Below are 14,171 nucleotides of genomic sequence, written 5' to 3'. Positions count from 1 at the left end.
TGTTTAGATATATTAGCTGACATTCGTTTTCTAAGGGTGTTTGTAACATTTCATTATCTACTCGTGATGTACGATATGTGACTTTAATTACTTTGTTGGGTTCAGATGAGATTTTAGGTATCCTTATTGGTGCTTAGTCTTGTTATGAATGAGATTTTTTGAATAATGTTGCTCAAAGATGTTGTGACAGGAAACTTGAACGCCTTTGTTTTTGAAACATTTACTGTTTGGAAAGCCCACAAAATGGTTTAGTGTTTGGTTGCAACTGTTAACCATTTGTGTCCGGCTGTTTTTGTGACAAGATATTATTTTGTTTATATTAGGGTTCTGTGGTTTGTAGATGAAAGTCTTGTATGTTTCAAAAGGTTTCCTAACGAATGTACAAGATGTCATTTTTAAATTGTATAAAAAATGCCTTTTTGAGTTTTTGTTTGAGCTTTTCAAAATTTGATTTTGTGTACGTGATGATTGTGTCTGCACAGATTCTGTTGGTTATTGATACTGCTGCTCAGTATGCCATTGAACCTGTCAAGATGTCACCAAGTAAGCTAAGTTTGATTGATGCAAATAGGGATAGAAGACACGCATGCACCTGTGCACACAACACACACACCCACCCACCCACACACACACACACACACACACACACACACACACACACACACACACACACACGCACGCATGCATGCACGTACGCACACTGACTGCTAGGACCAAAAACCTTGTAAGATTACCAAAAGGATCAAATTTAAGGAAAGTGAACTTTATATTTGAACATGTAATACATGTGTAAGGCGTAATGATGTAACAAGCAAACTGTGCAATGCACATTTAGTATGTACTGAATTTCACTGTGAGAATGGGAGGTTGAAGTATCCATTTACATCTCTCAGTCACTTTTCATACGTCTACCACAGAACAGGTGCACTTAAACACAGACTGTTGGGCATGTAGTAGTCCACAAAGACTACTGAATTGACTAAAGGCTAGTTCACGATATTGCCGCTAAGGTCAGCAGCACGGCACATATCACCCCACCGAGCTCAACAGCAATGTTGTAATCACTGTTTGCCATGTTGTGCCTATGCTCTATGTCACATCGTTGGAATCAAGTCCTATTCCAGCAGCGAGTGGCAGAAGTAGCTGAGCGGCATAAGACATGTGAGCTGTTTGATTCGATCATGTGAGTGGTAATTTCTACCCTCTGATGGCACAGACGAGCAGCTAATCGATGCTGTAACTTTGGTTGTTGTGTCCATCACCTTGTTTGATATGTCTACAATGCCAAAGCAGTAGCAGCAAAAGGGAATTGCCTCTATGGTGGATTATGTGGGAACAGGTGCTCAGAAGTTCATGTCGAGATGACACACTACACGCCAATTGCGGTGAACACTATAAGGCAGTGACGACAGCCAATGCACCACTAATCTTAGCAATGTTGTGAAGTTTTCTTAAGTGCTTGGTTTCTTACTTCATTTTGTTAGTGTTCTATGGTGTGATCCACTGATATGACATACTAAGAACAGAAAATTAACCAACTTGTATACCACAGTCATACATCTAGCTGTTTACATTATATGCATTCACATTCTTGTTTTATGTTCACGTTGAGGTTTTAAATTTGTTTGTTGTTGCTAGGTGGTCAGAATGCCTTTGAGCGTTCTGTTTTGCTTGCACTCAGAATGATTGATATGATGCTTGTCAAGCAGTCAACATTTTTCGAGCATCTGCGGGCTCAAAACAGTTCTTTACTCGCTACTCCAATGGAGCAGCTACTTCTAGCAATTAATCCTCGAACAGGAAGACCTGATCACTTTGTGAACATAGCAAGGTATGAAAACCGCTAGATGACTGGTGATGAAGTAGACAGTTGTTTTGTGTGTAGACTTGTGTGTGATCACGGCTTGAGTGCAGCTCTTTGTGTAACTGCAGTGAAAATTCTTTGCTCTGTGTGTCATTCTGCAGCAATACAGAAGGACATAGTCAGGATGTGGACGTCTTCAGAGGTTAGTTTGCTTGCTGTTTTGGCACTAGAAATAGTTTATCGGTTTTAGTTTGCTTTGATTAAATTTGATTATAATTATTAGTGTTTCAGCAAGCATTTGAAAAAGGTAGGCATCATTGCACGGGCATGTGGGCTACTCGTCCAGATGGGCATGGCTTGCAGCAACTTAAGGTATTTCTTGTGTGAGATATCAGGCTGCAGACCAGTGAAAGAAGGCATGGTGTCACACATTAGGGCATGGCTCACTGAGAGCAAGGCATGGTGCTGTGTCCTGCCTAAACAGCTTAGCTGGAACACTAATTACCGTACTTGCTTGATTATTTTATTAACCCTCCCCAGTGGTTGGCCAGAGTCAAAGGTCAAGTGTGGGATAGGATCTTTCTAACAATGTGACACCTGAAGTTGTTGATTGGCGGACGTGATTTATTTATTTACTAACTTATAGTAGAGCTACCACCATCAGTACACCTAAATATAGAGGGCTAATCTTCTATGTGGTGCCTGAGTCATCGAAGCCTTTAGGTTAACACGTGATCGTCAGGCTTTTATAAGTTATAAGAATGTTAGCATTTGTACAGGCACAAATCTAGCAAACAGTCACTGTGGAAAGGGCCAATTAGCACTAATTAAAGGACTAAGAGGTGTGAAAATCTTAGAGCCTTGGCCAAAGTAGAGTTTGGGGGCTTACTTGAGCCCTGGGGTAATAATCAAGCGAGTACGTTATTTGATTTATGATTAGAGTGGCAGTTGGTTAAACAGGTTGTAGAGCAAGAGTAGTGACCATTCCGTGCTTGTCGTTTGCTGAACACGGATAGATGGTTGGTGATTCAAGCATGAATGGACATCTGAAATATGTAGTTAGTCATTTACTTAATTAAATGAAACCTTGCCAATGCTTTTGGCATAAGTACTAACGTTGTTGCTATGCAGATATTTATAGTGAATGCATGATGCAGTTCACGATTGCTTATTTCTCTCTTTTTACCAGGCTGTTGCTACAGACATCTTGCATGGATTTGTGACACGTTTAGAGAACAGTGATCCTGAAGAACAGTCTGCACAGACAGATGAATCTCAAGGCAAACAAACTACTACTCTGTTGTGCATTGTTTTGCATTTTCTTTTTTTGCTTTAACGTTTTGTCTCTAGATGATGAAACGTCCGACATAGCTGTTTCTCAGATATCCAGTGCCATTCGTCTTTACATTGTGCAAGTCATGCAGATTTCTCTTAATCATCGCACTCCCAATGTTGCTCATTTTCTGCTTGGATTCGATCTTTCTGGTTCTGTCTCCAAAACAAGCCTTCAGGATCCTGGTGTACGCGGATCACCTCGTACGTGCTTACACGTTCTGCTAGACATTCTAAGTGAACACATTACTATACAACGTCTGGCGAGTGCATCTGGTGCTCATAAGCCTCATTTAGTCGAGCTTTGCTATGGTCTCGTTTACTCTCTTTGCAATAATTCAAATACAAGCCAGCCAACTGTGAGATATCTACGAACAAGTCACGACTTCTTTTATCGTCACTTGGAGAGTCTGCCATTTTCATTGCTACGATGTCATGATAACGATGAAGATGAGAATGGATCAGATGTAGAACTCATGCATTCAGTAAACCAGCAGGCTTGGCTTTTGAAATCAGTAGCACTGGAACTACGGCTGACAGCAATGAACAGACAGAACTCTCATACTCAACGTTTAATTAACTCATTGCTGAGCGAGGAAACCGCACCATTTTTGTCAGATTCTGATCAGCCGTTTGGCTTGGATGTTGTCCTTCGGTCAGATATGAGGACGACAGGTCAGGGTCAAAATCGACTTCTACGTCTTCTTAACATCATTGACTTGAACCAGGAGTATCCACCTAAATTTCAGCTGCAATTCTTTGACACAGCTGTTATTGAGAATGTAGTGACCTCTCTAGAATCTTCGTCAGCGATTGGTGGGAGTGGAGAAAGTAGTGTCTGTGATCTACGTGCTCTCAATAGAGTTCTTATGGATGAACTCAACAGTTCACAAGGAATACCAGTAGCACAGAGAAGTAGAATCCTTGAGGTGAAAAGAAGTTTTAAAGTCTTCAATACTACAATGCAACCACAGTCGTGTGGATCTGTTTGTGTGTTTGTTTGTGTGTGTGTGTGTGTGTGTGTGTGTGTGTGTGTGTGTGTGTGTGTGTGTGTGTGTGTGTGTATGTGTGTGTGTGTGTGCGTGCATGCGTGCGTGCGTGTGTACATGTGCACGTGTGTGCATGTGCGTGTGTGCACTTGTGCAGAGGCACTGATGTGTCCATGTATACATGCCTGAGTCAGTGGCAGAACTATGATCTTCTATGTGTTTTCTCTACATGTGTTATTTGGATTAAAACCCCAGATTTAGCTTTGCTCTCTAAACTTGCTCATTTATTTGTGCTCCTTATTACAGGAAATACACGGCATTCTTGAGATTGTCTTGAAAAGGAATCACGTTGTGCAGACAGTGAACTGTAAACGTCAACTTTTAAATGGTTGGCGTCAAGTAATAGAAGTTATGTTGACTGCATGTCCAATTGACGTTCTTGGTGGCGATGTCAGACACAGCTTCATACTGGAGGTCATTCAAGAGCTTTTACTCAAGGTTAGTAGTAATCTAGTATAGTATGGCTTGTTTGCTCATAAGCAATGCCATTCACTTGTCTTTTACTAATTTGTTACAAAGGGAAAGTAGTCTGTTGTAAGAACATAGTTAAGATGATCAATAAACACACTTGAAAGTCAGTCACTTTGTCTTTGTCACTAAAGGGAAACTACAGATGTTTAGTTGTAAGGAAAGCAGTCCATTTGGTCAAATTATCTGATTTGATGGCTCTTAAAAGTATTTGAAGATTCACAAGTCTAGAATTAATCGGTTTCCAGAGTTGTGGAAATGGTATGCTGAGTACCACGTTTTAGTGTAACCATGTTAGATGTAGTTAATACATGCTGTGATTTCATTGTCTTATGAACGACTCTGTAGTGTGTGTGTTTGTGCGTTCGTGTGTGCATGTTTGCGCATGTGTGTGTGTGTGTGTGTGTGTGTGTGTGTGTGTGTGTGTGTGTGTGTGTGTGTGTTGTGTGTCTGTGTGTCTGTGTCCAAGGGCAGATATGTAGATCCCAATGCTTGACATTCCTGGAGCCAAATTAGGCACAAATCCATTAAAGTGCAAGGCTTTGAGAGCTTCATGGGTGGCTTCTGTATCGTGGGGTGGCCCATTGGGATATCAGCATAGTGGAGCTCGTGGAACGGCACTTTGTGGGAGCAAATATGATACTGTAATGTGTATTGCTTGACAAAGTAGTTTCGGCAGCCATAAACACAACATGTGGCCGGCATCAAAGAACTCAGAGATTGCACCAAACAGATTACAAGTAACAATGCCAGGCATGTGAGCGAGGGCATGTTGATAGCCAAATGTAATTACTTCCAAAAGTAACGGGAACTTGAAACCGGTCAATTGGAAACTGTTTTATGTACAGAGCTATTAATTCAAGACCAAGTTGTGTTATTTTGATTGAGTTAATTACTGAACAAAAAGAATTGAACAGGGTTAAGATTTGTGAAATGTAGAATGTTGTGATGCAGTTAGTACTTGTTAGCTGTTTAGACACGTGTTAAATGGGTTGTTTCATGTTTGTAGATATGTTCCGCCATAGCTAAATTGCTCTTATAGAATTCATCTTGTATAAGTTATACAAAGTACATGGATTACTTGCAATTGAATTTATTTCCAGACTATACATAGAAACATGCAGGCCTGTAGGCTGCTTTACAAATGGAAGGGTTCAAACAGCCAACCAGACCATGACATCATTATAATCGCTTGCCGAGGGATAACAGTTATGTTGAAGACATGTACAGTCGCGTGTCACTTATGCGACCCCCTTGGGACCAGACCCTTGTTGGATAAGTGAATATGTTGGATAATTGAAGCTGTTTCGTACTTAACTATTGTTCATATCATACGGCATTTTTTCCATTAGGTATACTGCATGTAGATGTGAATTTAAACGAATCAAATGTCTTTTTGACCTAGAGATAATAATTGTACTTTTCATGATTGATTTTAAATTTATATAATATGCAGGATGCGTTAGCTGTCATATCATATATCTGTCATATCATCGTCTACGTGGCAAGCTTGATCTGTGGGATATTGGGACGTGTCGGATAAGTGAATGTCGGATAAGTGACACGCGACTGTATGTGTATAGATTGCTGTGATCAGTTATGAGTTGTACCAAGTGCATCTTCACGTTGCACATTTGTACACGATTCTAGACAACATTGCTTCATTGCGATGCACACCCATTATCTAAACTTTAATTTAGTCGTATAAAGAAGATTTACAGTCGTATAAAGAAGATTTACAATTTATGAAAGAATTACTTTCAGTTGGGATGCAAACATGTGTATATGCATGCTTACTACTTCCTCTCAACAAATCAGTGCTCCAGAGTGTGCTGCAGCAACTTAGTAGAAGTTTTATATGATTGTGTAGTTGCTTCAGCACACTATGGAGGACTGCCCTGACATTTTCCAGATGTTAAGAGAATATTAGGAAAGCTGGCCAGATCACACTTTCTAATCACTGCTTGCTTCACTGATGGTGTGCTTTGGCTTCATTTTGCTGGAATTTTTTTGCACTTTAAATTTGATGTGCATGCCACATACCAGATAGTTTTGCGTTATAGTTATTCTCTTTCAGATATCATCTGATGGTGCATCACCACAGCTGACTGCTCCTTTGCATGGTGTCCTCATGACTCTCATGGCTCAACTGAAAGCAACAGTCCAAATATCTGCAATTCCTGCTGGAACCCTTCATTCCATTCTGAGAGGTCTCATTGAGCAACTGATGCGTTCAAGCAGTGGCCAACAGCAAACAAGAAGCTTCATCTACTCGGCTCTTCTATATTATCTCCAGGCAACTAGCAGTGGGAAAAGCCCAAGTCAGACAGAATGTAAATGATTGGATAATGAATATACTCGACTGTTTGGGTTAGTTTTCTTGGTTTATTAGTTGTGTTTGGAATGGGTGGTGGAGTTCAAGGTCGCGATGCTCTTGAGTCTGGTAATTTGGCTGTTCTCTCTCACTACGGTGAAAGTGTAATGGAGGTGGTGTGTCGAGATGCTTGCGATGGCTCGGACGTTGTTCGCATGCTTGCCTTTGCAGTTCTCGATTGCATTGTCGTGTTTGATTGGCAATACAAATGGCTGAATTATATGACGGCTAAAGGATATTTGAGGCATTGCATCAATTCTTTAGTTCATGAAGACTCAGCTCTGCAGGCAATGCTTGCACCTAATCCAGAGCCTCTGAAGTCTTTATATATCTATGAGTCAAAGATGGTAAGCTGGGAGTATGGGTTTGCTGTAGTCTTTCAGTCGGTAGTTTTTGTCATTCATTGCATGTCTTGTACAGCTTGCCTGTTTGCTTGTCTGTCTCGCTGGTCGGCTGGTGGTTTACTACTGTGATATTAAGATTTACTACTGTGATATTAAGATTTTTGTTTACTTGTTTGTATGTGCCATTTGTTTGTCTGTCTTTGTGTCTGTCTTTGTTTATGTTTGCCTGTCTTCTGTCTGTTTGTTTGCCTGTCTGTGTGTCCATCCATGTGTCTGTTCATCTCTCGTGTATGTTTGGAGTTGCATCGTTTGCTTGACTGTTATGTGCGTACTCTAATTGTTTATTTGAGTTAACGCGTTGATTGTATATGTTTGCAACCATTTGTTCAAATCTCATTCGTGTCTCTTGTGGTTCATCTTCTGATATGAGTTTCTCAGATTTATATTTCTTTAGTCGTTTCTGACACGTTTAGCTCAATTCTCTGCCGGTGCACAAGCATTACTACACAGTGATGTATTCACTTGCCTCTCAGGGTGTGCATTCCTAGATATGAGGCCAGAACCAGTAGGTTTCACTCATCACCATGTCTACTACATATTTCTTACAGATATTGTTTTCTGTAGGGCTCATATGCCAACAGTCTTACCCCATATGGTGACTCATTGTCTGATGAAGGCTACTCTGGGATGTTTCATGATTCATTTGCACCTGCTGTTATGGAAAGATATCGTCAACTTCTCTTTCCAGCTCTGAACCTTGCCATGTCAATACTCAACTCACTTGGTAAACAACATCGCGATGCATGCCTTCAGGTAACAAAAAGATTTCCATGTTTATTTTGTTGACATTGTTAATAAATTCTGTTTGTGTTAAAGGCATTTGGATGTGTGTCGTCACACTCTGAAATCATATTTGGCATCTTGAAGGAGCATGGCCGTGCTTTGTCACTTGCGGGCTTGGAGGAAGTGGCCTTGGTGACTGGTCTAGTTTGTCGATCTTGTGTTGGTTTGGGAGACTGGACGGCGGGTCTCGGAACTGCTGGTACAAATAGTGCCGAATTTTACGGAAGTTTGACGCGAATGCAGAGGTTGATGTTATCACTATTGGTACATTACTGCCTTCCTGACTCGTGGGACAAGCTGGTAAGTCGGTTATAAAAAATGTAGGTTGGTGATCTTTATGTTGGAGTGACCTGCAGAATAGGTCAAATGGAAACAGGTACTGTAGGATGTCAGCTATCTGAACTGTTTGGGACCCACCCTGTTCATAACTCTGAATATTTTGGATAACTGACATTAACTCTTCTGGTGCTCAAACAGATGTCCCTGGGTCTCCGAGGCTGCCCATGCATACTCATTTAAACCGAATCCATGTATACTGAACACCCAAACTTGAGTGCACTCAGTAAGGTAATAATGAGAAAGTAGTTTACCATAAAATGTTACTAATTTACATTCACCTTGTTGTGCGTGTGTATAGCGTGTGCTTATAGAGGGTGTGTGAGGCACTACACTTTTGGTTAACTGACGCTTTCGGATAACTTACATCCTACTGTACACAGTAACTGTTTCCTTTTGATCTACACTGCTTCTGTCATAGAACTTTTGCCAGTGCCTTTTCCTTTACTACAATGTATTTTGACCACCAGTTGTTTTCTGTTGTTTTTTTGTCTGTGTATTTGATTAGTATTGGTCAGTTTGGCCATTTATGTGCCTGTCTCTCTGTTAGTATGCTGTCTGTTTGTTTATTTGCATGTCTGTTTGTTGTCTTCTAGTATGGAGTTGCTCAGTGGTAAAAATTATTGTCTTCATTGATTCATTTATAATACCTACCCAGTTTTACAATTGATTTATATCGGTTTTATTATGTCATCAGTGTTTCTTCAAAAACCCTTTCCAACTTACTGTATTTCAGCTCAAGACTGTTGTCTCAACGGAAGGCCACGTCAATCATGACTCTAGTGTGGTAGCTCGTGATGTTGTCGTGGAGATTGCCAGTCCACTTCTACAGCAAATCACATCGAATATCATCACATACTGCAAACATGTCATGACAGGAGGAAGTGTGTAGCAATGATATTTCATTTTGTTTCGAGTGTCTCGCTTAATTAAACTTTGTGTCATGAGCAGATTATTCTCACAGATCACGTGTCATCAATATCCTTCTGGAGCCAACTCTCGTTGAGCAGACCCAAACATCTGGTTACTCAATTACAAACTCTTGTCTCTGCTCGGAGTTATTGTACTGAATTTATGATGTAGGATTTGAGAGAATGGCCGTCGTATCGAGGCCACCGTCTATGGGAGTCCTCATCCATTTGTTGGAAGGTTGCTGCGAAGGATATCTGTCTGCTTCAGATTCATATCAACGATGTCAACGGAAAGTCTCTAACATGATGGAGCTAAGTTCGGATGAATTGAAGGAGGTAATATTATCTTGCTGTAATCTCTTTGATGTGAGTGATTGTAGGTGTAGAGTGAGGTTCTGATAGTTAGCTAAGTGCAAACTATTGGGGCAACTTCTCTGTATCGTCTAATTAGAATGTGGCTGTAATATTTCATTTCTAGGAACTCAGTAGTTGCTGGTAGATGAGAATACACGATTGTCTGGTGCTTGTGTTTGGGGGACGAGGGGAGGCAATATTGCGTAGTGTAATTTTGCACTTTGAGTCCGTCCCTCAGTGTCTTGCTGGTAGTGTCTAGGTGTTAACTTTTCTGTTGCTGTGAGATCCGGAAGTCTGCTCTATATCCTGTTCGTTTATTATGTTGTTGCATCTACGCAACTATGGTAGAAATCATGTGTTTCACATGTTTTTGACATTTTTCTTGCTCTTGGTGGCTTGTGATCGACGTTATGTGTCACAACTGGCTTTGTTTTACAAGTGTTAGAGACCACATTAGTACTTAATGAGGTGATATTATTGGCAGGTTGTGTGCACAGGTGTCACGTGACAATGCACAGTCTTGGTTCGCTTTTGTTTTTGTACACGGGAATGCCTTGTAGGCTGATTAGTTGATAATACTGGATCTTTTTTGAGGCCCTATGAATTTTGCACTGTGTGTGTGTGTGTGTGTGCTCGCGCGTGCGCAACAATGCCTGTGTCTATCTGTATCTATTTGTCTGTCTGTCTGTCTATCTGTCTGTCAATACATATATTTTCAAACATGAACTACCATACAATAGCAATAACCGGTATTAGTTGTGTCTATGAAATGTTCCTAAAGCAACTGCATACTAGTAACTACATGAAGGACATAGATGTCCCTGTCTAAATAATTAAAGAGCAACTTGTGTCTGACTGTCTATCAACGTTCTTCACTTGACGGCTGATCTTCTTTGATAAAACTTTAGCATTACATGATTGTAGAGCAACTGATAAGCATCGCCTCCAATAATTCTTGAACTGGCCTCCGTTTTTCTTGCCAAATTCGTCAACCGATTTCTCAGACAGTTGATGGAGGTACTTGTGAGCCTCCCACCCCCAACACCCAAAGTGTTCCAGTGCTAAAGGAATCACTATTGCGTGTCCTCCTGCTACTATTATCTTGTCCTTATACTTTTTCTCTCTGTCTGTCTGTCTGTCTTTTTCTAGCATCTTTTTCTGTCTGTCTGCGTGTGTGTGCTTATCTGTCCGTCCTGTTGTGTGTGTGTGTGTGTGTGTGTGTGTGTGTGTGTGTGTGTGTGTGTGTGTGTGTGTGTGTGTGTGTGTGTGTGTGTGTGTGTGTGTGTGTGTGTGTGTGTGTGTGTGTGTGTGTGTGTGTGTGTGTGTGTGTGTGTGTGTGTGTGTGTGTGTGTGTGTGTGTGTGTGTGTGTGTGTGTGTGTGTGTGTGTGTGTGTGTGTGTGTGTGTGTGTGTGTGTGTGTGTGTGTGTGTGTGTGTGTGTGTGTGTGTGTGTGTGTGTGTGTGTGTGTGTGTGTGTGTGTGTGTGTGTGTGTGTGTGTGTGTGTGTGTGTGTGTGTGTGTGTGTGTGTGTGTGTGTGTGTGTGTGTGTGTGTGTGTGTGTGTGTGTGTGTGTGTGTGTGTGTGTGTGTGTGTGTGTGTGTGTGTGTGTGTGTGTGTGTGTGTGTGTGTGTGTGTGTGTGTGTGTGTGTGTGTGTGTGTGTGTGTGTGTGTGTGTGTGTGTGTGTGTGTGTGTGTGTGTGTGTGTGTGTGTGTGTGTGTGTGTGTGTGTGTGTGTGTGTGTGTGTGTGTGTGTGTGTGTGTGTGTGTGTGTGTGTGTGTGTGTGTGTGTGTGTGTGTGTGTGTGTGTGTGTGTGTGTGTGTGTGTGTGTGTGTGTGTGTGTGTGTGTGTGTGTGTGTGTGTGTGTGTGTGTGTGTGTGTGTGTGTGTGTGTGTGTGTGTGTGTGTGTGTGTGTGTGTGTGTGTGTGTGTGTGTGTGTGTGTGTGTGTGTGTGTGTGTGTGTGTGTGTGTGTGTGTGTGTGTGTGTGTGTGTGTGTGTGTGTGTGTGTGTGTGTGTGTGTGTGTGTGTGTGTGTGTGTGTGTGTGTGTGTGTGTGTGTGTGTGTGTGTGTGTGTGTGTGTGTGTGTGTGTGTGTGTGTGTGTGTGTGTGTGTGTGTGTGTGTGTGTGTGTGTGTGTGTGTGTGTGTGTGTGTGTGTGTGTGTGTGTGTGTGTGTGTGTGTGTGTGTGTGTGTGTGTGTGTGTGTGTGTGTGTGTGTGTGTGTGTGTGTGTGTGTGTGTGTGTGTGTGTGTGTGTGTGTGTGTGTGTGTGTGTGTGTGTGTGTGTGTGTGTGCTTATCTGCTCGTCTGTCTGTCTGTCCATCCATCTCTGTCTCTTTCCGTCTGTGTGTTTGTCTGTCTGCCTGTCTGTTTGTGGTCTGCCTGTGTTTTTCTGTCATGTGCTTGCTCTTTGACTCACCTGAAAGCGCACAGATGGCCTTCAAATTATGTGAGGTGCTTAAATTGGCTCAATTTTGCAAGGCACCTTTGTTCAAGACAAAAATCTTCAAACCGGCATTGATCAAGAAGGTCCCTACTAAATACCAATGCAGATTGCCACGTGTTATAATAGGTATTTTCATCCACATGGTACTGTTTTGCAAATCAAGACTCATTGAAATGACTGCTGTCAGTGTTACACAAGAGCAATTGTACAATCAGCGCCTAGGGCAGCTCTCCTATTGAGTATATAGTTTTTTTAGATCCCATCATGTAAGGTATTGTCTGCATAATTGTATACGTAGTCGTCTGTTTGTTTGGTTTTAGTAGGTTTAATGGGTACAAGATGTGTAATGGATACAAGATTTTGGGAGAAGCCTGTTTATTAGATTTTATTGTAACATTGACCTTGCAGTACAAAATGCTTTTGTAACTTGAATATTATCAACATTTTCATAGTATGCTGACTGGCTGACAAATAGTGACAAAATGACAGCTCGACAGCGAGAAGAGCTGGCCAGTCAACGACTCAGGTTGATGGTTGATAACAAACAGCAAGAAATGGAGCTATTCTTTTGTATGACGAGATTACTTGTCGACAGTCTCCCTCAAGAATTCACATTTTGCTGCTGTTTAGATATTATTGAAACTGCTCTCTATGTACTCTGGTGTCATCTTGAATTTTTCTTTGTCCACTGTACACCTAGGCCAATGGATGCGCAATTAGGACTGGACTGGTCATCCTCGTCAATGAGACGGCTGCAGGGTATGTTTTTTAAAATTGCCAGTTATCTGTTTGATAGCAATGACACTGTCTTCAGATCATGATTGGGGGCGTAGGCAGCGATTTCAAATGGGAAGCACATCTACCATCGGAGAAGGAGTATCGAGAGCAGATCTTGAACAGGTACAGTGCTAATTGATAGTATTTAGAGGTGGTGTGTGATATGGGAGTGACAGGATAGGAGATGAGAGGAGGATGCAATTCTTGTAGTTGATTGTCATGGTGAGGACAAGGTTTAGTTTATTTCCTGAATACAAATTGGTATCAAATTCCTGCAATGGAAATTTTTTAGTACAATGCACAATATGATTTGGCAAGCTGTAACTAGGTGATGTCACTGCTTGTTGTCCTTGTGTGATAGATTGTCTCAAATTATAACAGTAGAAATGCACTGGGTTGCTTCGCCAGGAGCGCTAGCTGCCACGTGAGCATAGGACCATGTGGTTTCGCACGTGATACTGGCTTCTTCCTGCGCCACATGTGAAACCACGTGGTCGTGTGCACACGTGGAAGCTAGGGCATGAGACTAGAAGTGCCTACTTTTTAGTGTTTTATGTTCACAGCTGAAAGGAGAAGCCAACTCATTCTTTACTGAAACATTTTTCAAGAAGTTACTCGATGTCGAACGTACAAGGGTAAGCATGTTTGCAACACTGACATCAGATATCGCATTGTGTCCTATAGAGTGGTTCGGTGTAGGAAAGGAAAGGATTTGTGGATGCTCTGACACGACGCATCAAGCGACTACTGCAGCTACGGATCTGAGTTTTTATGAGGTTGCTGTACCGGTTCCTAGACTAAGTGACTTCACAGTTACGTTTGCAATATCTAATGTGTTTGTACGTGTAATTATCACGTAGCGTGTACAATGAATACCAGGTGTAGACACAAAGTGCAGTGTTGTTGTTCTGTCATGGTGGCAGATCCAATAACGAATAACTCTGTGAATGCTGTTGCATCCACAGATTTTTGCACCAAGTTGAAAACTAATTAATTTATTTTGGAACATTAGTGGGCAAGTTGGATGTGTGTGACTGTCGAAACCAACATGGTGGTAATTAGCTGGTGAGGAAAACTCTACTGCTCTTTGGGGTAATGGACTATGTATAACATCGATACTCATTGATATAGGATCAGA

The 14,171-nt window shown here is 41.5% G+C and overlaps 1 protein-coding gene across 1 annotated transcript in view; it reads left to right on the top strand.

The window, feature by feature from the left end:
- LOC134186516 (nuclear pore complex protein Nup205-like) overlaps positions 1 to 13,926 on the top strand; it is a 26,184-nt gene extending 12,258 nt beyond the window's left edge. The window contains exons 13-31 of the mRNA XM_062654502.1: positions 483 to 543; positions 1,639 to 1,831; positions 1,886 to 2,006; positions 2,994 to 3,084; positions 3,155 to 4,065; positions 4,432 to 4,623; positions 6,731 to 6,986; positions 7,046 to 7,374; positions 7,826 to 7,936; positions 7,996 to 8,184; positions 8,248 to 8,514; positions 9,287 to 9,434; positions 9,502 to 9,573; positions 9,634 to 9,797; positions 12,709 to 12,826; positions 12,887 to 13,015; positions 13,071 to 13,156; positions 13,597 to 13,668; positions 13,733 to 13,926. Of these exons, the coding sequence (XP_062510486.1) occupies positions 483 to 543; positions 1,639 to 1,831; positions 1,886 to 2,006; positions 2,994 to 3,084; positions 3,155 to 4,065; positions 4,432 to 4,623; positions 6,731 to 6,986; positions 7,046 to 7,374; positions 7,826 to 7,936; positions 7,996 to 8,184; positions 8,248 to 8,514; positions 9,287 to 9,434; positions 9,502 to 9,573; positions 9,634 to 9,797; positions 12,709 to 12,826; positions 12,887 to 13,015; positions 13,071 to 13,156; positions 13,597 to 13,668; positions 13,733 to 13,798 (3,576 nt within the window). The 3' untranslated portion in view covers positions 13,799 to 13,926. The remainder of the gene's footprint in view (positions 1 to 482; positions 544 to 1,638; positions 1,832 to 1,885; positions 2,007 to 2,993; positions 3,085 to 3,154; positions 4,066 to 4,431; positions 4,624 to 6,730; positions 6,987 to 7,045; positions 7,375 to 7,825; positions 7,937 to 7,995; positions 8,185 to 8,247; positions 8,515 to 9,286; positions 9,435 to 9,501; positions 9,574 to 9,633; positions 9,798 to 12,708; positions 12,827 to 12,886; positions 13,016 to 13,070; positions 13,157 to 13,596; positions 13,669 to 13,732) is intronic.
- Positions 13,927 to 14,171: the final 245 nt, after the last annotated feature.

Source organism: Corticium candelabrum, chromosome 11, assembly GCF_963422355.1.
Source record: "Corticium candelabrum chromosome 11, ooCorCand1.1, whole genome shotgun sequence".
NCBI lineage: Eukaryota > Metazoa > Porifera > Homoscleromorpha > Homosclerophorida > Plakinidae > Corticium > Corticium candelabrum.
Note: the sequence above shows the minus strand (reverse complement) of the source record. Positions and strands in the feature narration are given on the sequence as shown.